Source organism: Delphinus delphis, chromosome 15 (genome assembly GCF_949987515.2).
Source record: "Delphinus delphis chromosome 15, mDelDel1.2, whole genome shotgun sequence".
Lineage (NCBI taxonomy): Eukaryota > Metazoa > Chordata > Mammalia > Artiodactyla > Delphinidae > Delphinus > Delphinus delphis.
Window position 1 is genome coordinate 52,425,068 of NC_082697.1, and position 22,384 is coordinate 52,447,451.

The window sequence follows — 22,384 nt, forward strand, 5'->3', positions numbered from 1 at the left end:
AAATTTTTTCTTTCTTTTATTAATTAATTTTTTTAAATTTTTATTGAAGTATAGTTGATTTACAATATTGTGTTTCAGGTGTACAGCAAAGTGATTCAGTTACATATATATATATATTCTTTTTTATATTCTTTTCCATTCTAGGTTATTACAAGGTATTGAGTATAGTTCCTTGTGCTATACAGCAGGTCCTTGTTGTTTATCTATTTTATATATAGTAATGTGTATATGTTGATCCCAAACTCCTAATTTATCCCTCGCCCCCTTAAATTTTTTTCTAAGGTGACTGTACCGTTTTACATTCCCACCACCACTTCCTCCACATCCTTACCAGCACTTGGTCAGTCTTTCAAATTTTAGTCATCCTTACAGGTGTGTAGTGATATTGCATTGTAGGTTTAATTTGCATTTTCCTAACGACTAATGATATTAAGCATCTTCCCATGTGTATATCTGTCATCCACTTCTCTTTTGGTTTTTTGCGGGTTTTTTTGGCCGCACCATGCGGCTTGCAGGTTCCCCAACCAGGGACTGAACCCGGGCTCCCAGCAGTGGAAGCATGGAGTCCTAACCACTGGACCATCAGGGAAGTCCCTGTCATCCACTTCTTCAGTGCATCTTCGATGAAGTGCCTGTTCAAATCTTTTGCCTATTTTTTTTTTGCAGTGCGTGGGCCTCTCCCTGTTGTGGCCTCTCCCGTTGCGGAGCACAGGCTCCGGACGCGCAGGCTCAGCGGCCATGGCTCACGGGCCTAGCCACTCCGCGGCATGTGGGATCTTCCCGGACCGGGGCACGAACCCGCGTCCCCTGAATTGGCAGGCAGACTCTCAACCACTGCGCCACCAGGGAAGCCCCTTTTGCCTCTTTTTTACCGGTTGTTTTCTTTTATTGAGTTTTTGTTTTGTTTTGTTTTGCGGTACGCGGGCCTCTCAGTGTTATGGCTTCTCCCGCCGCGGAGCACAGGCTGCGGACGCGCAGGCTCAGTGGCCATGGCGCACGGGTCCAGCCGCTCCGCGGCACGAGGAATCCTCCCGGACCGGGGCGCGAACCCACGTCCACTGCATCGGCAGGCGGACTCTCAACCACTGTGCCACCAGGGAAGACCCCTCTTTTATTGAGTTTTAAGAGTTCTTTACATACGCTGGAGACAAGCTGTTTATCAGAAACATCATTCATAAATAGTTTCTCCAAGTCTGTGGCTTAACTTTTCATTCACATGTCTTTCAAATGGCAGAAGTTCTTAATTTTTATCAAGTACAATTGATCAATTTGTTATTTTATGAATTACGCCTTTGGTGTCATACTGAAGAACTCTTTGCCTAACCCAAGGTCACAAAGATTTTTTTCCTGTTTTCTTCTAGAAATGTAATAGTTTCAGGTTTTACATTTAGACCTATAATCCATTTTCTGCCATTTTTTTTAATATGTTGCAAGATGTGGAGCAAGATTTAGATTTTTACAAATGGATGTCCAGTTGTTCCAGCACAACTGGCCATTTGTTAAAATGGCCACTGAATCACCTTTGCATCTTTTTTTGAAAATCAATTGACCATATATGTGTGAATCTATTTCTGGACTACATTCTGTTCCATTGATCTATGTGTCTATCCCCTCACTAATACCTCACTATCTTGATCACCATAGCTTCCTAATAAATCTTGAAAACAGGTAGTGTGAAGTCTCCAACTTTGATCTTCTTTTTTAAAGTTGTTTTGACTATTCTCGTCCCTTTCATGCACTTCCACATGAATTTCGGAATCAGCCTGTCAATTGTTTTTTTTAAAGCCTTCTTGGAGTTTAATTGGATTAGGATGAATCTATAGATCAGTTTGAAGAGAACTGATGAGTTATCGATTGCAATGGTTAACTTTATGTGTCAACCTGACAAGGCCATGTGGCCCAGCTGTGTGGTCAAACATCAGTCTTGGTGCTGCTGTGTGGGTGTTTTTCAGACGTGCTTAACATTTAAATCCACAGCCTCTGACTCAAGCAGACCATCTTCCCTAATGTGGGTGGGCCTCACCCAATCAGTTGAAGGCCTTAAGAGAAAAGACTGAGGTCCCCCAAGGGGAAGGAGTTCTGCGTTTGGACTAGACAGCAACTTGGACTCATGGACTTGCCTGACCCTCCAGCTGCCACCTCCCCCGTGCATTTCCGACTTTCCGGTCCCCACAACCTCCCTCTGTAAACACATGTCCCCTTGGCTGTTTCTCGGGAGACCCTGACTGACACACCAACACTGAGTCTTCCAACCCATGTGCACGCTGGGGGGCTGGGGGGGCGCTCCCCGTGAGGGAGGAGGCAGCGCTCGGTCACGGGAGAGAAAAGGACGTCCAAGCCAAGGAGGCGCCCGCCCCACCAGGGGCTTCAAGGGACAAGAGGCGGACGTCACCACCTCACAGTGGAGCCCGAGGCTCAGGGCTGAAGGGACTTGTTCAATGTCACCAACTCAGAACGGAGCTGCTGGACCTGAACCCGGATCTGCCCGACTCACAAACCCGGGGCTTCTCCCATCAATCAAGTGAATGTCATCCATGGGGGGGTAGGGAGAGGAATTAGCAGGGCAGGGAAGAGAGTGGAGGGCTGTGACAGGGGGCGGAGGGTGCAGGACAGAGAGAGGGTCAGAGAAACCACAGGAACCCAAGCCAGGCAGACGGGGAGGGTGAGCCCAGCACTGCTTAAAGGGTTGACTGCATTTAATTTAAACATGCCCTGTCTGAGCTCAAACAGATCCTTGTACAGCCAGCAATGATTCACAACAGCCAAAAGGTGAAAAAAAGCCGAGGCGTCCATCAGTAGATGAATGGATAAACAGAATGTGGTCCATCCATACGATGGGATATTATTCAGCCATTAAAAAAAAAAAACTAATACATGCTACAACATAGATAATCCTTGAAAATGCTATGCTAAGTGAAACAAAAGTCACAAAAGGACAGTATATTAGTTTGCTAGGGTTGCCATAACAAAATACCACAGACTGGGGACTTAAACAACAGAAATTTATTTTCTCATAGTTCTGGAGGCTGTTTAAGTCCAAAATCAAGGTGTCAGCAGATTTCATTTCTTCTGAAGTAGCCCTCACTGAGAGAACCTTTCCATTTACCTCAGGAATTAGAGGCTATCTACCTTAGAAGGACCCAAATTCATACCCAGTGCAGGAATCCCCCCCACAATAGCTCTGACAGAGACCTCTGTTTGAATACCTCCAGTGACAGGGAACTCACTACCAGAGAGCATTAACTCTGCTGTTTTGAATACGAGGTGAGGCCCACAACCAGCCACAATGCTCCAGATCTCCTCCTCACCTGCCACCGCACCTTCCCGCAGGAAGCCAGGGACATGCACCACAAGAGTCCCCTAGAGAATGGAGACCGCCTCTCCCCTGATCTCAAACATGCAGCCCCCCACTAACCCTCTGCGCCCATCCACCCCAGACAATTCCTCCTCCCTACAAGGGAACAGATTTTCGTCAATTCTCTTTCCAAATTTTCAGAGCATCCTCTCTATCTCCCACAGGAGGGGAGGCAACGTGAGGCAGACAACGAATCTCTGGAATGTGTACAGCACCACAGCCTTCTCCAATCACTTTGCCATTTCCTCTTGAACTTGATCCTGAGGCTGCCACGGAGACAGGCCGTACCAGCAGGAACCTGTGACCTAGGCCCCCTAATTCAGGAAACTCTGCAGCTGTCACTCCTAGCTCCTTTTCAACACCAGGGGTGTGGTGGGGGAAGAGCTGGTTTGGGGAGCTCATTCCTTCCTACAGCTGCCGGATTCAGGGCCCAACCTGCCCCCCAGCCCCCAGTCCTACCCCTCCTCTCAGCCAGCACACGCTCACGTCAGTCAACACCAGAAGCTGCAACTCAGCAGGGCAAGAGGAGAGAGGGGACCAAGGCAGGGGATGGCACTAACCTCACCCCTAGCGCAGGACTTGCAGGGCAAGGGAGGCACACAGAACTCCAGAGAGAGGGAAAAAGACAAATGCCACAAGGATGGTAGCATCCAGGAAAGCACAGAGAGGCAGCCAGATAAAGAAGGACCCATGGGATGGGCTCGGGTGGGATAGGGGAGAGCCAGAGACTACAAAGTCTCAGGCTAAGGACAGCGTGGCCAGCCAGCTCCAAGAGGCAGCTGGAGGATTTGCATGTGCTTTATGTACTTGTCTGAGGCCAGTTAACCAACAGCTAAGGCGGCCAAGGTCACAGGAAGCGCCCCCCCCACCCCTTTCCACTAGACAACCCTTCAAACATCTCACAGAGCTGGTGCGAATGCCCTGCTGACAGGGATGCCCCGAAATCAGGGCAACAAGCAGCATTTATTTATCATAACCCACCCTGTGCCAGGAAAGCATAAAGATGACTCCCAAATATCCATAAAGTACACCAAGAAAGCAAGAATTGGACGCAACAGGAGATGAAAACCACACAAAGGCAGGCACACAAAATGGAGCCATTTGTAAGGCTGATACAAAAGCAAACGGCACTACATACGTAAGTCTTCCCATGTGTGTAACTTGATCACTTGCCAATTCACAGTGTCCTTAAAATAAGAACAAGACAACTGTTCGGGAGAACTGAAATTATTTCTGCTGCTGAGACTCAACAGGAATTTCTTCTGAGGATCTTCACAAAGAGGACACGGTGTAATGTAATGATCCTTGAGATCAGAGCAGACATACATTTCCCATGAGATTTAATCCCTAACAAAGACCTTAAAATAGGGTGAGGGAGGCCACCAGGAACCAAGAATGCCTAGCTCTCTCCCGAAGAAACCATCACCAAAGAGAGTCACACGCTTAGAATGTCCCTCCACAGCCACACTGGTGGCAGAATCAATAGCCTAGCACAATCTATTTGGGGGACAGCATCTACTAAAATATATTCATAATAGCCGTTAAGTTGGAAGCAACCTAAATGTCCACTGTTAGGTGACTGGCTAAACAACTTTGTGGTATGTTCATACAATGCAATATTCTTAGCAATAAAAATGAATAAACTGCTAATATACACAAAACCATACATGAATCTCAAAAAATTATATTAAGAGAAGCCAGACAAAAAGAGTATATATACTGTATGATTTGTATGAAGATCTAAAATAAACAAAACTAGGGAGTTCCCTGGTGGTCTAGTGGTTATTAGGATTCAGCACTTTCACTGCTGTGTCCTGGAGTTCAATCCTTGGTCAGGGAACTGAGATCCTGCAAGCTGTGTGGCACGACCAAAATTTAAAAATAAATTAATTAAATTGACAAAACTAATCTATAGTGACAGAAATTAAAACTGTGGGGAATTCCCTGATGATCCACTGGTTAGGACTCTGTGCTTTCACTGTGGAGGGTGCAGGTTTCATCCCTTGTCGGGAAACTAAGATCCCGCATGCCAGGCTGTGTGGACAAACATAAATAAATAAATAAAACTGTGGTGAGATTCCACTCTACACCTACCAAATTTGCTGAAAAAAAAACTGAAAAATATAATGATCTGACAATATCAAGTGCTGATGAGGTTGCACAGCAACTCCAGTTCTCAAACACTGCTGCTGCAAAATGGTACAGAGCAACTGTACACACACATACATAAGTGAGAGCATGTAAAACTGTAAAATCTGAATAAGCCCTGTGGTGGGCACTGACAGCGATCACCTGGTTTCCATACCATACATTAGGCAAACAAGACGCTAGCACTGGGAGAGGCGGGGTGAAGGGTGCAGGGGGCCTCCCTGTACATTTCTGTACTTCCAAAAATTAAGTTTTAAGAAGCAAACCACTTGAGGGCTTGGTGCGGTGCCGGCTACACGGGCGTATATTCAGTTTGTGAAAATTCACGGAGCCAAACACTTCAGTTATGAGCCCTCTTCTGAGTGTACTTTATACGGTACTTCAATAAAAAGGTTTTTAAGACAGGTTTTGTTGAACTCTGCATTGATCGTGTCTCTCCTAGACCCCTTCCCATCACAAAAAATAAAGTCCAAGCTTCTTAGCGTGGCTTGGAAGTCCTCTACGATCTGGTTCCCACATCGTCTCCACTTCTTCCTCCTCCCAGGCCAGTGTCCGCACTGCCCGCAGGATACCGTGCCCTTTCCGACCCCCTGGCCTGGCTCCCACTTGCCCCCGACGCCCGGACCCGCGGCCGTACCCATGGAGGTGTAGCCAGTGCAAGATACACACAGGGCTCCCAGAGTCGGCAGGAAGAAAGGAATGAGATACTTCGTGGGTAGTTTCTTGCATTCATCACCTGTGCGGAAATGGCAACGTTTCAGACACTGTGGGTTAAAAGGAAACGTGCTATTAAAATTAACGTCTCTTGTTCCTTTCTGACCGCTGCCTCTAGACCGTCGTAAGTCACGTGTGCAGCGTGCCGGACTTCCGCCGGGCAGCGCAGGCCCCACCACCCATGGCCGCGTCCTCCGAGAGACGCGAGCGGGAAAGCCGGCGAGCGCCTCCACGCGGAGGACACGCAGGAACGGCGGGTTCGCAGCGTTTGCGTGCGGAGCGTGCGTGACAGCGCGCGGGGCGGGGCCGAGCCTGGGCCAGAGGAGCTTGCAGTCGGGAGCGCGCGAGATGGCCTGAGGCACCAAGGAGCATGCGCACCGAGGGGCGGGGCGGAGCGAGTCCGGGAAGAGGCGGGACGGAGGCCGCGCCCCTGATTCCCGCCGCCTGCTGGTGAGACAGCCTACGGCCGCTGGGCGCGCCACGACAGGTCTGGGCTTGGGGTATTCCCCTGGCCCCGCCCCTGAGCCGCGCCTCTGGCCTATAGGAACTGCGTAGTTCCACAGACACCGGAAGGAGGCGGAGCCTCCGCCTTGCTGGGCCAGACGTCCTGGTTCCATAGCGCCCTCTATTGACCCTCTCAGGAGCTACCTAGAACCCGTCGGACGCGCCTTGCACCTGGCCAAAAGGGGTCGCTCTGCTGGCCTTGGGAAGGGGCGTCCCTGCCCATATCCTAGCGAAGACGGTTCCCTCAAACACGCATTTAATTTATGTAAATATATCTAAATATATCCCAAAAGAGAAAACTACAGTAATAATGCTAAGTGAAAGAAGCCAGACTCAAGCTAAATATGTAATGTCATATACTGTAAATGAATATATTTATAGTATATGACATTTTGAAAAAGGCAAAACTATAGGAACCATAGGAATAGATTGGTCGGTGGTTGCCAGGGTCTGGGTGGACCACAAAGGGACATAGGGGAACACAAGGATGAAGAAACTATATCTTAATTATGGTGATGGTTACACATTTGTCAAAACTCCCACAAGCAAAAACTAAAAAGTGAATTTTTACCGAAGTTAAATCACACTTTAATTTCTTTAAACACTAAAAAACAAAAAGTAGATTGGTGGTTATCAAGGGCTCAGAGAAGGGAGGAATGGGGAGAGACTGATTAATGGGTAAGGGGTTCATTTTGGAGTGAGAAATGTTTTGGAATGAGATAGAGGTGATGGTTGCACAGCATAGTAATGTAGTAAATGCCACTGAATTGTTCCTTTCTAAATGCTTAATTTTAAGTTATGTGAATTTCACTAAAAAAAAAGTATTAAAAGTTCTAAAAAAAAAAAAAAATGCAGGCTCCTGCCTGCCTTTCTATTCAACAAATTCCTGTCTGGAGGCATTCATTGTGGGGTGAGATGTGAATCAGCTATTCTTCCTCTCTGGCCTCAGTCCCCACGTACCTGTCATGTACCTGAGGAAAAGCAGGTCAAGAGGGACACATTATAAAGCAATCTCTGGTCATGGAGGATTAAGGAATTTAAAGGACCACCTCCTTACCAATTAAGATGTAATGTCCTTGTGCCATTATGATTCTCAACTTTCAGAAGAGAAAACTGAGTCTCAAAGATCAAGTGGTTTGCCCAAGGTGGATCTGATCACCAGCAGACCAACCCCAGGACCTGAGCTCTTAAACACCGCACCATAAGGGAGTGCTCACTTCTCTTCTGCAGATGAGGATACTGAAGTTCCAAGAGGTTACACAAGGTGAGGAAGTTGCAAAGCCTAGGGATCAATCAGGACCACTGAGCATCTTGTGTCCTTTCTCCAGGAGACAGGAACCTATGGCGTGGTTGTTCATTCTCTCCTTGCCTCCCACCAAGGAGGAGTTGGGAGCCACTCACCTCAGCCCCAACACCATCTCCCATCTTTGCAGAATCCCCAGAGTAAACCCAGGGAATCTAAGGACGCCAATTTCTCATCATAACACCACACATAAGTTGGGGGAGTCATCACACTCACCCACATCCAATCCCCTCCAGTGGGCCCAGAGAACACCCCCTACGCTACCCCAGGAAGCCTTCGCCAGCTCCTCATGACAGCACACATCCAGGAGACACAGAATCTAAAAAACAAAGTACAAACTTTATTTTGTTTCTTTATAAAGGCACAGTGGCCTCTTGGTTTTTTCCCCCCACTTTCTTAACAAAATATAATAGCTTCTCCTTGAACACAAAGACCTCAAGATTGTAAAAAAAAACAAAACAAAACAAAACAAAAACAAAACTAAAACCAAAAAAGAACCAACAACAAACAAAACAAAAAGAGAAAGACAAAGACTTTTTTGGGGTGGAAGATGGGAAACCTGGAGGGAGAGGTGGGGGCCGGACAGTGGTGGAGAGTGGCGATTCCTAGTGCTGAGACAGGGAGGGGAGGGAAGAAGGGCAGCAGCAAACCCCAACCGAGAAGCAACGGAGACCCCCGGACCCCGAGAGCCCCAACCCAGCCAGACCCCCAACCCGTGTAAGTGCTTAAAGGAGAAAGAACACCAAAAAGAGGAGGGAAGGGGGAATTAAAAACTGACGGTCATAGGGCTGGCTCTGGGGAGGGCAGAAATACCTTGGGGTTTTGTTTGATTTTCCCTGTTCTTAAAAACATGTTTCAATGAAAAAATGCTTTTTGGCGAGAGAGGCCAGGCACCTCCATGTCCGCTTCCCCAGCCTCCGGGGCCGAGGCCCAGCCCCAGGTGTCCCGGTGCTGCCACGCGCTCCTGCCGCCCCAGCCCCGGACCTTGGGTTGGGTGGCTTCACTCAAAGGTCGATTTACAGTATTGAAAAAGAGGTCATAAAAGAGACCCAAATGATGCCGTAATTTTGTAAAAATTCCTCACTCGTTCACCCTCATGTCTCCCAGTTGCTGCCCCGCCCCCTCCAGCCCCCAGAAGGGAGAGGAGGGCTGGGGGGTGGTCAGGGAAGACCCCCGTTCCCCACTGGCTCCTCCCGGCTCTGGTCCATGGCGTCGCTGTCGGAGGCCTCCGAATCGGAGGCGGTGTCGGAGGCGTGGGCCTCGGGGCAGTTGCGGACCGGCTTCACGATGACGGCTCGACGCTGCTCCTCCTCCTGCTCCTGCCTTTCCTGGGTGCCCTCGATGTGCTGAATCGCCTGGCAGAGAAGCTGCCATGAGGATGGCGGGGCCATGTGGACAGCCACCATCTCCCCCACCACCCACACCCCCCCCCAGAAAGGTCCAGAAGCAAGCCTGGCAAAGCAGGGGCAGCCTGCCAGAGTCAGGAGAAAAACTTCAGAAGCCCTCTGCTGAGCTGAAAAAGACTTGGAGGGGAGACAGTGCCCAGCTGCGTGAAGTCACAAGCTTCTTACGCTCACTTATATATTTCAAAGCCTGCCTGTTGGCTTATGGAAGGTCTCTGTTATAAATTTTATTATTCAATTTTTCGGGTTTACGTGCAACTCAATTTCCAGGGGTTGATGGCCTTTATTCTGTTTGGGCGTTTTGGGTTAATTGTTTCTTTGCAATGTTGTTGGGCCTCCCAAGAGGTCTCTGCCCCAGGCTGGGCACAATAGTGACTTCAGGTTCGACCTTCAGAGCTGACAGTGAAGCCAGGCTTCACTGCCACCCAACCGGTCACTGCCCCCTCCACCCCCATCCCAGGTCCTGGACCAACCCAAGAGCTGGATGCAGGAACTCTGAAAGCAGGGGCTCCGGGAACAAAGGACCCCCCTCAGCAAATGCCACGTGGAGAGAAGGAATGGGGTCTTCCGGGCCATCCAGTCCCCCCTCTCTGCCCCTCACCCCAGATGCAGAGATGGAGACCCATCTGGCTTCCAGACTTCCTCCCCACAAAGCTCAAGCTCTGTCTCAATCCCCGCCAGTCGCCCACTTTCTTATCTCCCCACAAAGGGCCCATTCCCAGAGGACGACCCCCCACACGTTGCCCCCTCCCCAAGCCAGGTACCTGCACAATGGTGTCCAGATTTTGCCGGGATGTTGAAACAGAGTTGATGACCGAGGAGGGGCCCATGGTGACGACATTGATGTGGTGGGAGGGAGGGGGCGCTGGCGCCGGCACGATCACCGTGGGGTGGTGGGTAGGGGCTGGAGTGGGCAGAAGCTGCAAGACAGAGGCCCTCAGTCTTTCTACGAAGGTTCTGGGAGCTGCCCCTTCCCTTCTGTCCGCCACAGAGGGTGTGGGACGGCCCTCCAAAACCATCTCCCTCTGCCCACTTCCTGGAGAGCCTCCACCGATCACCCCAGCCCATCGGCCTCCTTCACTCGCTGGGGGCTGTCCAGTTTGTGACCCCTCCCACCCCTCTTATTTTAAGAATGAAGAAAACGTGGCCTGGAGAGGGGCTTTAGGCTGTCTAAGACTGCATGGCCCTTCCCTCTCCAGAGCCAAGCCAGCACTTCACATCTAACAAATACAGTGGTGGTCGGGAGTTCAGACTGAATTTAGATGGCCAGGGTCCAAATCCTTGCCCCAAACTGCTGAGGATACTGGGTGTGTTACTGAACTTTTCTGTGCCTCCAGTTCCTTATCAGTAAATAGGAGTAATAACAGCTCAGGCCTCAAAGGGCTACAACAAGGATTCAATGGAATAATGTATGCAAGACACCTGGAAGCCAGGAACATCTGCATTACCATGATTTAGGCCCGGGGTCCACCCTGCTAGACACCCAGAGGCACCAACATTGAGTCTGAGAGCCCTGGCCCAGGCCCAGGCCCAAACTGCCCCTCCAGGCACCTCCTGCTCACCTGGGTCCGCAGGTGCTGCTGTTCCCGCTCCAGCTTCTCCTGGTGCAGCAGCCGCACCTGCTCCTGCTGCTGTTGCAGCTGCACCTGCTGTGCGATCACCTTGAGCTTTTCCGGGTACATGTGGGCCTCCAGCGAGCGCACCTGAGGGTGGAACGGCAGGCTCAGGGGTAGGACCCAGGCCACACCCTGGCGCCTCCCCCAGCTCGGGGCCCACAGACTGCTGAGGTTGGCCTCCCTGCCACCCTCGGGGTGGAGACCAAAGTCCTGACCGTAGCCAGCCAGGCCTGCCCTGACTCTGCTCCCCTCCCGTGCAGCCCCCCTCATGCCATGCTCTCTCCCTGCCTGCCTCCAGCCCCAGGCCTTTGCCCATGCTGTTCTCTCTGCCTGGAGCACCCTTCTCCCCTCTCTGCCTGGTCAGCGGTGAGACTCGCCCTCCCACCCTCGGCTCAGGTCACTTCCACAGAGAAGCTATGGGGCGGCCCATCTGGAACCAGACCAGGTCCCCCTCCTGATGCCCACCCATCCGGTGTGGCCTTTATCACAGCTGCATAATTACGATGTGAGAGCCATTGACTCATCTCTCCCCAGGCAGACGGTGACCCCCAAGGACTGGGACCTGTCTGGTTTGCTCCCCACTGGACACCCCTCTCCCAGGCCTGGCACAAAGCAGGAGCTCCCGTAAATAACAGGAGAAAAGGAAGAGAGCTGGACAGCATCCCCCACCTGCCCGCCCACCTGCCTCACCTGCTCCTCCAGCATCATGCGCACCGAGCGCTCCTTGTCCAGCTGCTGCCGCAGCTCGATCATCTCCCGCCGCAGGTCCTCCGCCTTCTCATCTTCCCAGATGTCTGGCGAGCCGATGCCCTCGTCCTTGTCCTCTGCCCGCCGCCGCTTGGGGGATGAGCCGCTTAGCTCCTGAGGACCCCAAGGGGTCGGTGAGTGTGCTGTGACACTGCATACACCACCACCACCACCACCACCACCGGGAGTGGGGGTGGGAAGCTCCATCACAGCCCCCCAAAGCTGTCAAACCCAGGTGCACCGGCACTGGGGAGCCCCAGTGTGCAAATCCACCAGACAGCCAAGGCTGGGAAAGGAGGCAGAATGCACTTGCTTCCCAAAAGTCACCCAGTTCCTTCCAGAGCCCACTCCACTGCACTTGACCCTGGCTAAATCAGGGCCTGGGCAGGAACGCAAGTGCCAGAAGTAGGCAGGTCAGTGGGGAAGAAGGGACCCACAGCCACATCACAGTCCCAAGCCAGTGGTTGGGCCCGGACACACCCATGTCAGTGAGAGGGAGCCAGGAGGAGGGCAGGGCGCTACCTGGATAAAGCGCTTGAGCTGTGTGTTCTGCTGCAGAAGCCTGGTCTTCTCCTGCTCCAGGGAGAAGATGTATTCGGCCGTTTGCTGGAGAATGGCTGCCTGAGGGCAGGAGGGACAGACAAATCAGGGAACCTGGCTGACAGTGTTTTCCGAATCTCCCTGCTCCAGCCCACCACCTCCTCCAGGAAGTCCTCCTGGCACTTGCCCACCTTGCTGAGCTTCTCTCCATCTGTGTGGGGGATGAGGGTCTTGAGGGACTGGAACCCCGCGTTGATGCTCTGCATGCGCCTCCGCTCGTTGCTGTTAGCAATCTCCCGCCGAATCCGCCGCTCCTGGTCCCGCTGAGTCTCAGGGGTCAATGGAATGTTGGCAAGGCTGCGGGGAGGACAGGGCCAGGCTCAGGCTGGGCGCCCTCCATGCCCTGCCCCCAGTGGCCCCTGCCTTTACAATTCATCTCCAGAGGGGCCTAAGTGTAACAGGCATCCCTCCCACTACAGAAGATACCAGCTCTGTCTGATGCTTACACCCCCAGTAGATCGGGGGCTGATGGAGTAGCGTGCTCTGGGATGCCTGGGTGTCAAAATAAGCATGCAGACCCCAGGTCCCGAGCCCAGTGTCTGGCCAGCAGGTCTGAGTGGGGCCCAGAAACCCACATGGCTAAGAATCCCTGTGATTCTGATACAGGTGGCCTCAGGTGATAATCAGAGACACCTGCTCTTGGGACACCTCTGAGCTCCTTGCTATGCACCTAGACCCCCTCCTTCAAGGTCGCAGGCTTGAGGACTGAGGGAGATGTCCCTCCTCCCTTCCCACCCCCACAGCCACAAGCTACTACGTAAGCCCCCAGCCTGGACCCAGACCCTGAGCTAAGGCTTCAAAGACAAGACAGGTACCACTCACTCCAGGAAGAGGACCCGGCCAACCTCCCCTGGGGACAGTTCTCCCTGAAGCCCACCCATCCCAAAAGGCAAGCCCACCCTGTGCCAGAGAATCGAGGCTCCCAGCATGCAGTAGGCGATGTTATTGCATATTATGTGATTGCATCTTGCAGGAGCGGCAGCCAGTGGGGTGAGAGAGAAGGCAGCGAGCGGTAGGGGGTGAGGCTGCCTGCCGAGAGGCATTGGCAGGAGGCAGAGACGGCAGCAGGGCCTGTGGGCCTAACGCCACTGCTCCCGAGAGGTGGGCCTGTGTGTGGCCTGGAGGAGGCATGCTCCCCTTCCAGGCCCTCTCCTGCAACTCCCCCGCCCCTGAACTGATGGCTTCCAGATGCTGGGCTCCCAGAAGAGGCCACCAGCCCCACCCAAAGCCACAGCCCTGGCTTCTTCCTGAGGGGCCCTCCTGGGGTGACCTGGTCCAGGCCTGGGCCAAGAGAGCTCACACCTCTGGGTCTAGGAGAATGGGGAAAGGATTCTGGGCAGCCTTGTTCCATTGGTGGGGGAGCCTGGGCTCAAAGAGGTAGGTGCCCAGGCCCCCATGCCCATCCCTAGGCAAAAAGGAGTTTGCTTGGAAACCTAGGAGAGGAGCACATCTGTAACAGCTAGATACAACCAAGGCCTTGCTGGCCCCCCGGCCTGCCCCACCTGTGCCCCCTCAGCTCCCTGAGGGACCCTAAACTCGCTCTTGCCCCCTCCTGGGTCTCTGCCTCCTCTCCCCACAGAGAGGGTGGTCCGCTGGGGGTGGGCTGGGAGCAGGGTCCACATGAGCCGCTGCTGGGTGTCTGAAGCCCTGTCCTCCACCAGCACCCCCAGCATCTCCCTGGGACCCTCCCCAAGATACAGTTCCCTCACAGCACTGGAAAGGTGGCCGACGACCCCTATTTACAAATGAGACTTAGGGCTCAGAGTGGGAGGGACACAATTTTAGGGTCAGACAGCTGGGCATCTGGCTCCCCCACTTCTGAGCCAGGGGCACCTCCCTTCTGTCAGTTTCCCTGCCCCTACAGTGGGGGTGATGGTGAAAAGGGGAGGATGCAGGTCAGAGACCTGATACACAGTGGCTTGCCTACCCCTTTGCAGGCGGGGTGGGGTGGGGGTGCGGGGGTTGGGGGTGGATCAGAACTGAGTCCAGGCTCCTGGGTCTGGCAGTGCCCTCCAGACCCTCTGCGGCAGGTGGATTAAAGACATGGGGAGGGGGGACTTCCCTCGTGGTCCAGTGGTTGAGACTCTGCACTTCCACTGCACGGGGCACGGGTTTGATCCCTGGTCGGGGAACTAGGATCCCACATGCCACACAGCACAGCCAAAAAAAAAAAAAAAACTGTAAAGACACAGGGAGAAATATCCTTAGGAAGCCAAGCCACTGAGTGACTGAGATCTGTCTGGGAGCTTCCCCATCCCTGCCCTGGGGAGATACAGGGAGAGACCGCCCCACCCCCCCACTTATCCCACCCCTGGGTACTCCCTGGTGATGCCCACAGGCCAGAGCTGACCAGAGTGGTAAGGGGTCAAAAAGGAGACCCACCTCCAGCCCTGGGTCACCCTGAGTGCTGGCCCTTCCAGAAGGCCCACCTGGAGACCCTAGCAATAGAGTTACTGTTTTAACCTGGTGGTCTCGTGGTTAGGACTTGGCACTTTCATTTGGTGGGCTGGGGTTCAATCCCTGGTTGGGGAACTAATATCCTACAAGCCAAGGGACATGGCCAAAAGAATAAAATAAAATAAAATATAAAAAAGTCTTGAGTTCTTAACGTAATGTGCTAAGGACTCACTTTGCTGGAATTTTCTCACTGAACCATCTCAATCTTCCTCTGAGTTAAGCGGCCTTATGGCATGAGGACACTGACGCTTGGGAAAGGAACAGCTACAGTAAGCGCTGGGGCTGGGACTTGAACCCTGATCCCAGAGCCCTGCTCTTACCCACAGGGCAGAGTGGGCTCTGCACCATCCCTCAGAGCCGGACACCCCGAGAGACAGGTGACAGTCACCCCTGTAGAAAGGATTGAGCATGGGTGTGCACTGCCATCAGGTTAGCTCTTACTATCACTCACAGAACTTTTTATATTTTTCCCTGTCTGACTACCATGGACACCCAGTTGGGTGGCTGCGTGGCAATGAGGAATCTAGGGTCCAAGGTCAGGCAGCCACACCAGGGCACCACAGGCACCTGCAGGAGCCAAAACGAATGCTCTCCTCTGCCACCCAGGGGTGGCACCCTCTACTGAGGGCTCACACATAACCATGCTTCCCAGAGCCCTGTGTGTGGCCTCAAGAGGCAGCGCCCTGGCCCTCCTGACAAATGGTGGGACAGGACGAGGCCCAGAAGTGAAATGACTTGCCCAAGATCACACCATGAGAGCGGGCATAGCAGGGTACAGCTGCAACGCACCTCCTGCACTTCCCAGCCCCCAAGTCCCACCAACTCCCCAGGCTGAAGCCAGAACTCAACACCCACTGCCCTCCACCACTGCCGCAGCCCCACCAGCCAGCTCATCTGCCCATGAAACCTCAGCCCAGGGAAGCCAACGTTCAGCCCCTCCCTTCTCTCCAGGATGCCCACGAGCTTGGGAGACACCAAAGGAGACCACAGGGCCCCAGGCCTGAAGGCCCCAGCCCAGAAGTTCTCAGAAGGAAGGGGCCTGGCGTCCAGGCAGGGAGAAAGGGCCTCCTCATCCTAGCTCTTCCGAATGTTCTATCCTGTCCGCTTTACCACCAAGTCCATCAGCCCAGCCTCCTGGTTCAGGAACCAGCTGCTGGTTAACCTAGTACAGACTTAAGTCCCAGAAAACAGACTTCACCCCAAAGCCACAGTTCCTCATAGGGACTTAGGCTGCCACCAAGGCCAACTCACCTAAATAGCCCTGGAAGTTTCTTTAATAGAATGCAGACTAACCAGGGGTTCTGATGAGTGGAATCATGGCCATCCAGGGGTTCCTATGCAGGATGGCTAATTACCATTTCTAGCTGCTACTCTACTAGATAAAGTGGATTTTTCTGCAAACGCCTGAAAGTTTCTTACATTTCTTTCTGAGTTTTGCAGAAGTAAACATGATTTACAGTAATTGTAAGGTCCTCCACCTCCTTCACATCAACTTCAGACCCACCCAGGTGAGCAGTGAGGCCTGGTCCACAGATGCTCTCTCTTACTTGTCTCCCTCCCTGAGAGCCTCAGCAAGCCAGTCTCCTGGGGCTGGGCAGCCAATGGCCAAGTAACTGTTTGCATACCAGCCTCCAGTGCCAAGACCAGAGCTGCCACCCCCTCTACCTGGGTGCCCCCAAGACATCCCCCGGAATAATGCCCACATCCCAACCAGAGGCTCAAGGGCAGGAAGCCGGCTCTTCAATTCTAGATCCAGATCTGTACCTGTTCCTCCTGCCTAGCCCAAGGGCAAACTGGTATCCCCTAATCCCCACACACCCCTGCCCAGCTCCAGCCTCAAATTAGCCACTGAGAACTCTCATTTCACACTGCCCCGAAGTCACTCACACACCCACCACTCAATGTCTACACAGTCAGAGATGGGAAAACCCACACAGGGTTTCTCCCATACCCCCAAAGGAAGACAGGAGGAAGACGACCCTCTCATCAAGGATGCCCAAGGCCCCCATCCTTCTCTCTGCAGCAGGTACTGAAGCAGCCCAGGGCCCCCGCCCATCCCCACTGCTTCTATCCATACACCCTGCCCTCAGTCCCAGAACAAACCACGTCCAGGTTGTTCCCATCAGAAACACCCCCTTCCCACAGCTTCTCCAGCCCCTCAGAGGGAGCCCTGCACTGGGTTCAAGTGGAAACTCCAGCCCTGCCACTTACTAGCTGTGGAACCCCAAGCTTAGCCACTTAGTCTCTCAAAGCCTCAGTTTCCCCATCTATAAAACAGGGGAATACTGCCTTACTTCATAGGGTCGTGGTGAAGTTTAAAAGAAATGGAGGAAAAAAAATAAGGGAGACAGACTGAGGATAACAGGATGCCTTGTTTTTTCAGAGTTTGTACCCAGGATCCCAGGAGAACCCATGGCTCTAAGGAAACTGACTTGTCCTGTAGCACCATGAGACTTCCAGCTCTTAGAACAGGAGCAAGTTCTCGTTCATTGTGGTGTCCTCAATCCCAGCACGAAGTAGGTTCCTCGTAAATACCAGATCAGGGACCCAACACACTCCAAAGTCCCTAATTGTTCTCTAACTCCTTCTGAGGAGAGATGGTCTCTTTCCCCCCTATGGCAGGCAGTAGGTAAACTCTTTAACACCACCATGCTCCTGCTTCTAAGAATCTGAGTGCCACTTAATAGCTACCAGGCACTTTCCACACACATGGCCAAACTTCACAGGTGCTCCATTTTACGGGAGGCTGAGAGCAGTTAGGCAACATGTCCAAAACCACACAGCTTATGTGCGTGCCGCTGTCGGGTACGGCCTCCCGCTGTATGGTACTGTCCCCTCGGGGAGACTGAGGAGAGAAGCAGGGAGCCCTGCTAGTCACTGAGGGATGAAGCAAAGTCCACCAGCCTGAGAAGCGAGTATATCCGGCCAGAAGGCCCCACCCAACCCACACTCAATCCTACCTCACCAGGCAGCTCCTCCTGAAAATGAAAAAACCCAGAAGCCCCAAATCCACACCCAGTGCATGGGCTGACAACTGTCTCACAGCTGGACAAGCTGAGTAGTCCCCGTGCCCAACCCTGGGGCACTTGGTCCCTAAGGGACTGCTGGACTCCTCTGAAGGAGGGCTTGGAAGAGGAACAGGTCAAGCTGGAGTCCTAGGGGGCCGAGAGAGAACGCGGCCAAGGTCCAGGCCTGGCAACCAGAGGGTCCTATGGTACCAAGCCTGCCTGGGATCAGGCCCAGAATGTCCACTCCAGCATCTGGGGCAGCTCAACCCACCTCCTTACTGCCCAGGCACCCTCTGAGCAATCAGCAGCTCAGGGTAAGAGCAGGGCTCTGGGATCAGAGTTCAAGTCCCAGCCCCACCACTTGCCCTACCTGTTCCTTCCCAAACCTATCCTCCACCCACACAGAAATCATAAAGCCACTTTACTCAGGGGAAGATTGTGACAATTCAGTGAGAAAAATCTCGCAAAACGAATCCCTACAATGCATTATGTGCTCCAGAATTTTTTTTTCTTTCCACTTATTACAGCTAAGCCCTCCAGGTGGTCTTTAGGGAAGGGCCAACACTCAGGGTGGTGCTGCTGACTGCCCACCACCTTGAACTTAAGAGTAGTTAAGGTGGGAGCCCTGGTGTGTGCGGGAGGCGGGGGTGGGTGGGGGGTGTTGGGGGTGTATACGTGTGCAGCAACCTTCTCCCAACCTGGTTTCTGCAGCCCCTGGTGTCGACCAGCCTGGGCCACACCGCCTGCGGCTCCTCCTCCCTCAATCCCCGCCTTGCCTGCCCAGGACCGCAGAGCACGTGGCCCCAGCCCTGGGGAGCCATTTCGCTCCTAAAGTAGCACGGCAGGAAAAGGGCCACAGGTCCCAAACTTGGACCCGCAGAGAACAACCCACGCAGTATCGCCGTCCCGCAGCTTGTGTTCAATATGCAGAGGCCCAGGCCCTTCTCCTAGCGATCGGAATTGCGGGCGTGTGCATTTTAACAACTGTTCAGGGCGATTCCGCTAACCCATAACTCTTCGGTAAAGGGTATATCTGGAGCAACCCGGGCCAAACTAAGAAAGTGCCTCCTGAGGAAGGCTACGGATCTCGGACCACCCATCTACCCACCCACCCAGCCTGCCGGGCAACCGGACGCTTTCGGTTTATGGCTGGGGGGAGGGGCACGAGATCAGAAAGTTTGCAGCGGAGACCCACGTGCGGCGGGCAGCGGCCTGGTGAGGCTAGGGGCGACCTCTGATGCCCCTCCCCGCAAAAGCCCCGCACCCGGCCTGCCTCGCCCACCCCGCCCGCGGGGTCAGAGCTTTGTGCGGGTAAAGCGTGGCCCAGGCACGCCTACAACTCCCACAATGCCGCACCGACGCGGCACGGAGAACTACTGCTCCCGCGAGGCGGCGCGCTGAGGTCCGCCTACTCCAAGAGGGCTGCAGAGTCACGTCCAGGCCTCGCTAGTAAACAGCGCCCGGGCGCGGGCGGCAAGCTAGCGAGTGGCCGCCAACGTGCCCGGGTCCACGGCGCTCCCGGAGGGCCGCGCCGGCCCCTCGGGTCCCGCCCACTCCCGCACCCCGACTCCAGCACGCCCCCCCGACCCCGCTGCAGCCGCTCCCTGCAAACACTCACACCACCCGGCTCCCCGCCCGCCCCCCCCGCGCTTGGAGCCGCGGCTTAGCTGCATTGTAGCCGTCCGCGCCGCGGCCCCACGCGCGCCCCCGGCCCCCCAGACCCCCTTGCAGGGGGCGCCCAGAGAGAGCGATGAAGGAGGGAGAGGAAGGAAGCCGCCGCAGGAGGGGGGAGGAGGAAGCGAGGGGGGGGAAAGCCACCAGCACCAAGCATGGCCGGGACTGCTGCAGAACCACGTGGGTCTGTTTGCAATTTACAAACGTCGCGACTCGCCCGCCTGCAGCGGACAAAAGTGACCGGGGCCGCTGGGGGCCCCCACGTTCAGAGGGAGGAGGGTCCCCGAGCGGCCCGAGCCTGGCGCGCAGGGCTGCAGCCACCCCCGCGGCTAAGAAAGGCGAGAGGGTCCGCGGCGCGGGCCATGCGTGCGCACACGCGCGCCTGCCGAGGCGGACTAGCCGGGGGCTGCAATCGTGGGAAGGGGGTGAGGGGGAGGAGGAGTACACACCTACAGAGCCCTCCTATCACTTCTTTCTCTGTTTTCCTGAAATGTTGCAAAGAGGGCACCTTCTGAGTGGGCACCATGAAATACTCCATAGCGATCGGCCCCCCTCCTCTGCACGAGCCAGGTCCCGCGGTCCGCCGGAGAATACAAGATGGAAATCCGAATCAAAGGGCAGCGCCGGACGGAGGTGCAGAATCGGCCGGTCCCAGATGCTGGCTGCGGCGGCGGCGAGGGGAGGGAGGCGGGCGGGAGGGGCGGGAGGGAGGTCTCTCCGGCCTGCCTCCCCGGGCGTGTGTATGTGTGTGTGTGTGTGTGTGTGTGTGTGTGTGTTTGCAGCTGATCAGATGTCTGTTTCAAGGCGGGAAACAGCTGGTGAAAACTCAGCACTCCCCCGGCCTCCTTCCGCGGAGTAAGGAATTGCATGTAAACAAAGGACTATTTGCAGCGCCCCCCAGGGCGGCGCGAGGCCCGGGCGAGAGGGGCGCTGGCCCCCGGGGGCGAGTGGTAGCCAGGGTCTGCGCGCCTCCCCACGAGTTCCGGGTGCGGGGGCCGCGGGCGGGCTTGAAGGGCGCGGCGTGAATGGAGCGAGCTGCGGCCGAGCTACATGCGCCACTATGGGTGATGAGGTCCATCAGCTGACAGGTTGGCAAGCGTAGCAAAAAAAAAAAAAAAAAGCCAGCCACAGCGAGGAAACCCAGTCCGCGCGCCCGGGGTCCGGCGGGGACTGCTCCGTGCAGGGTCTGCGCGCTTGGCGGCCGTCGGGGGGCGGGGGTGCGCAGCTGGGCCCGGCGAAGGCGAAGGCGGCCTGAGGTGCTGCTCCGGGCTTTTTTCTTCTTCGGTTGCAACTGCACAGAGAGGAGCTGCTCTGGCGCGCTCCCTCCGAGCCCAGGGCCCCCTGGAAACTTGCGTCATAGCCACCACTTCCCACATGTAACTTGGGGCCGACTTCAGAGGCCGGCCAGCCCCCTCCCTCACTCGCTCCCTGCCTAGCTGCCCGCCACTGCCCGCCCAGCCTGGGTTCCGGAGCCTGGGAATCCCGGAGCCGGGGAGGGGAGGGCAAAGGGGGGCGCGCCGGGCGCCTCGGATCCCAGGGCTGCCTTAGGAAGCAGGGGCCCCAGCGGGGAGGGAAGGGTGGAGGCGGGCCAGGACAGCAGCGGCCCCGGAGGCGGGCTGCCAGCGCGGCTGGGAGGTTTGGTGGATGCTGCCGGGTCGCCTCCTATGCCCCCTCGCTTTACCCCTCCTCTGGGAGGCTGGACAGCAGGCGGCACGCCCTAGCTTGGCCCGGGCAGGCGAAGGCTGCATCTTCCCATTCAGGGCGAAGCCAGTGCGAGACTTGCTCCCCCGCCAGGGTGCGCTCTCTACTAGGGGTGAAGGCCTGGAGCGGGTAAGGGAGGGACGCCTTGGCGGCGAGTTCCGTCCGCCCTTCCCGCGTCCCCTCCCCTGGCTCCTGGAGGTTGGCCCCTGGCTCAGGAAGACCGCGCTTGCCTTGGAATGTCCTCCCTCCTGCCCACCGCCTTTCCCAATCCCATCCGCCTTCCAGGTTCCGCCCAAATCGCGCCTCCTAATTGAAATACTGCTACTTATAACAAGGATTACTGTTATTATTAGGAAATGTTATGGTTATTAGATATTCGGAGCACCTTGTAGATGCCTGGCAGTTTTGCGTGAATATTTTCCAATCCTTAAAGTAAGCTGTCAGGCTGCTTCTGTAAGTACAGGTCCCGGACCGTGTAACATCACAGTCCCTGGGAGGCTTCACTGTTGGGACAGGAAGGATGACATCTGGGGACAACATAGGATACAGAGCCACATAACTGTGTACACTGAGCAGCGTCCACAGTGCCTGGGTGAATGAATGAACGAGAGCTGGGAGAAGCGTGTCCACCCTTTGCTCTGTCTTCTACAGAAATGCCTTGACCCAGCCTGAGCCCAGTTCCTGCGAGCACACTGTCACTCAGACTGGCCTCCCCATTTCTGCCAAAGGCGTCTTCTCATCTACAGCCCTCTGCTGTCTCAGATGCACCAACCCACACACCCCTGGCTCAGCTGCTCCTGCCCCAAGGCCTGAAATATCATCACTGCTCCCACCGCCCCACTCCAACACTCTCCCACCGCTAACCCGCTTCACGGCAGTAGCACCAGAAGTCCCCAGACTCCAGGCCGTTTTCCATTCCCAGGAGGCTCTGTACACCCCTTAGTCTGATCCCTTCCCAACTCCTAATTCAGTCCACTGTGCCCTCTGGAGCCCTCAAAGGGTGTTCAGCAAAATCCCCTTTATCCTTGGTACCTGACTTTACCCCTCACCTTCTTGCTCTAAGTTAGGTGTCAGCAAACTCTTTCTATAAAGGGCGTGTAAAAGTTATTTGCATGTGGAATCTAAAATATGACACAAGTGACCATATCTAAGAA

General features: G+C 54.7%; 1 protein-coding gene across 2 annotated transcripts; it reads right to left on the bottom strand.

Annotated features, from left to right (window-relative positions):
- Positions 1 to 8,290: 8,290 nt before the first annotated feature.
- Positions 8,291 to 20,441, bottom strand: TFAP4 (transcription factor AP-4). 2 transcript variants are annotated; one of them, XM_060033019.1, is made up of 7 exons: positions 19,979 to 20,441; positions 12,522 to 12,687; positions 12,313 to 12,411; positions 11,734 to 11,904; positions 10,990 to 11,130; positions 10,192 to 10,347; positions 8,291 to 9,391 (listed from the first exon to the last, which is right to left on the bottom strand). In XM_060033019.1, exons 1-7 carry the CDS (start codon positions 20,065 to 20,067, stop codon positions 9,185 to 9,187), a joined length of 1,029 nt encoding a protein of 342 aa, XP_059889002.1. In that variant the 5' UTR covers positions 20,068 to 20,441; the 3' UTR covers positions 8,291 to 9,184. The 2 variants fall into 2 exon arrangements, with proteins under 2 accessions (XP_059889002.1, XP_059889003.1); XM_060033020.1 differs by having other exon boundaries at positions 8,292 to 9,379; positions 19,979 to 20,439.
- Positions 20,442 to 22,384: the final 1,943 nt, after the last annotated feature.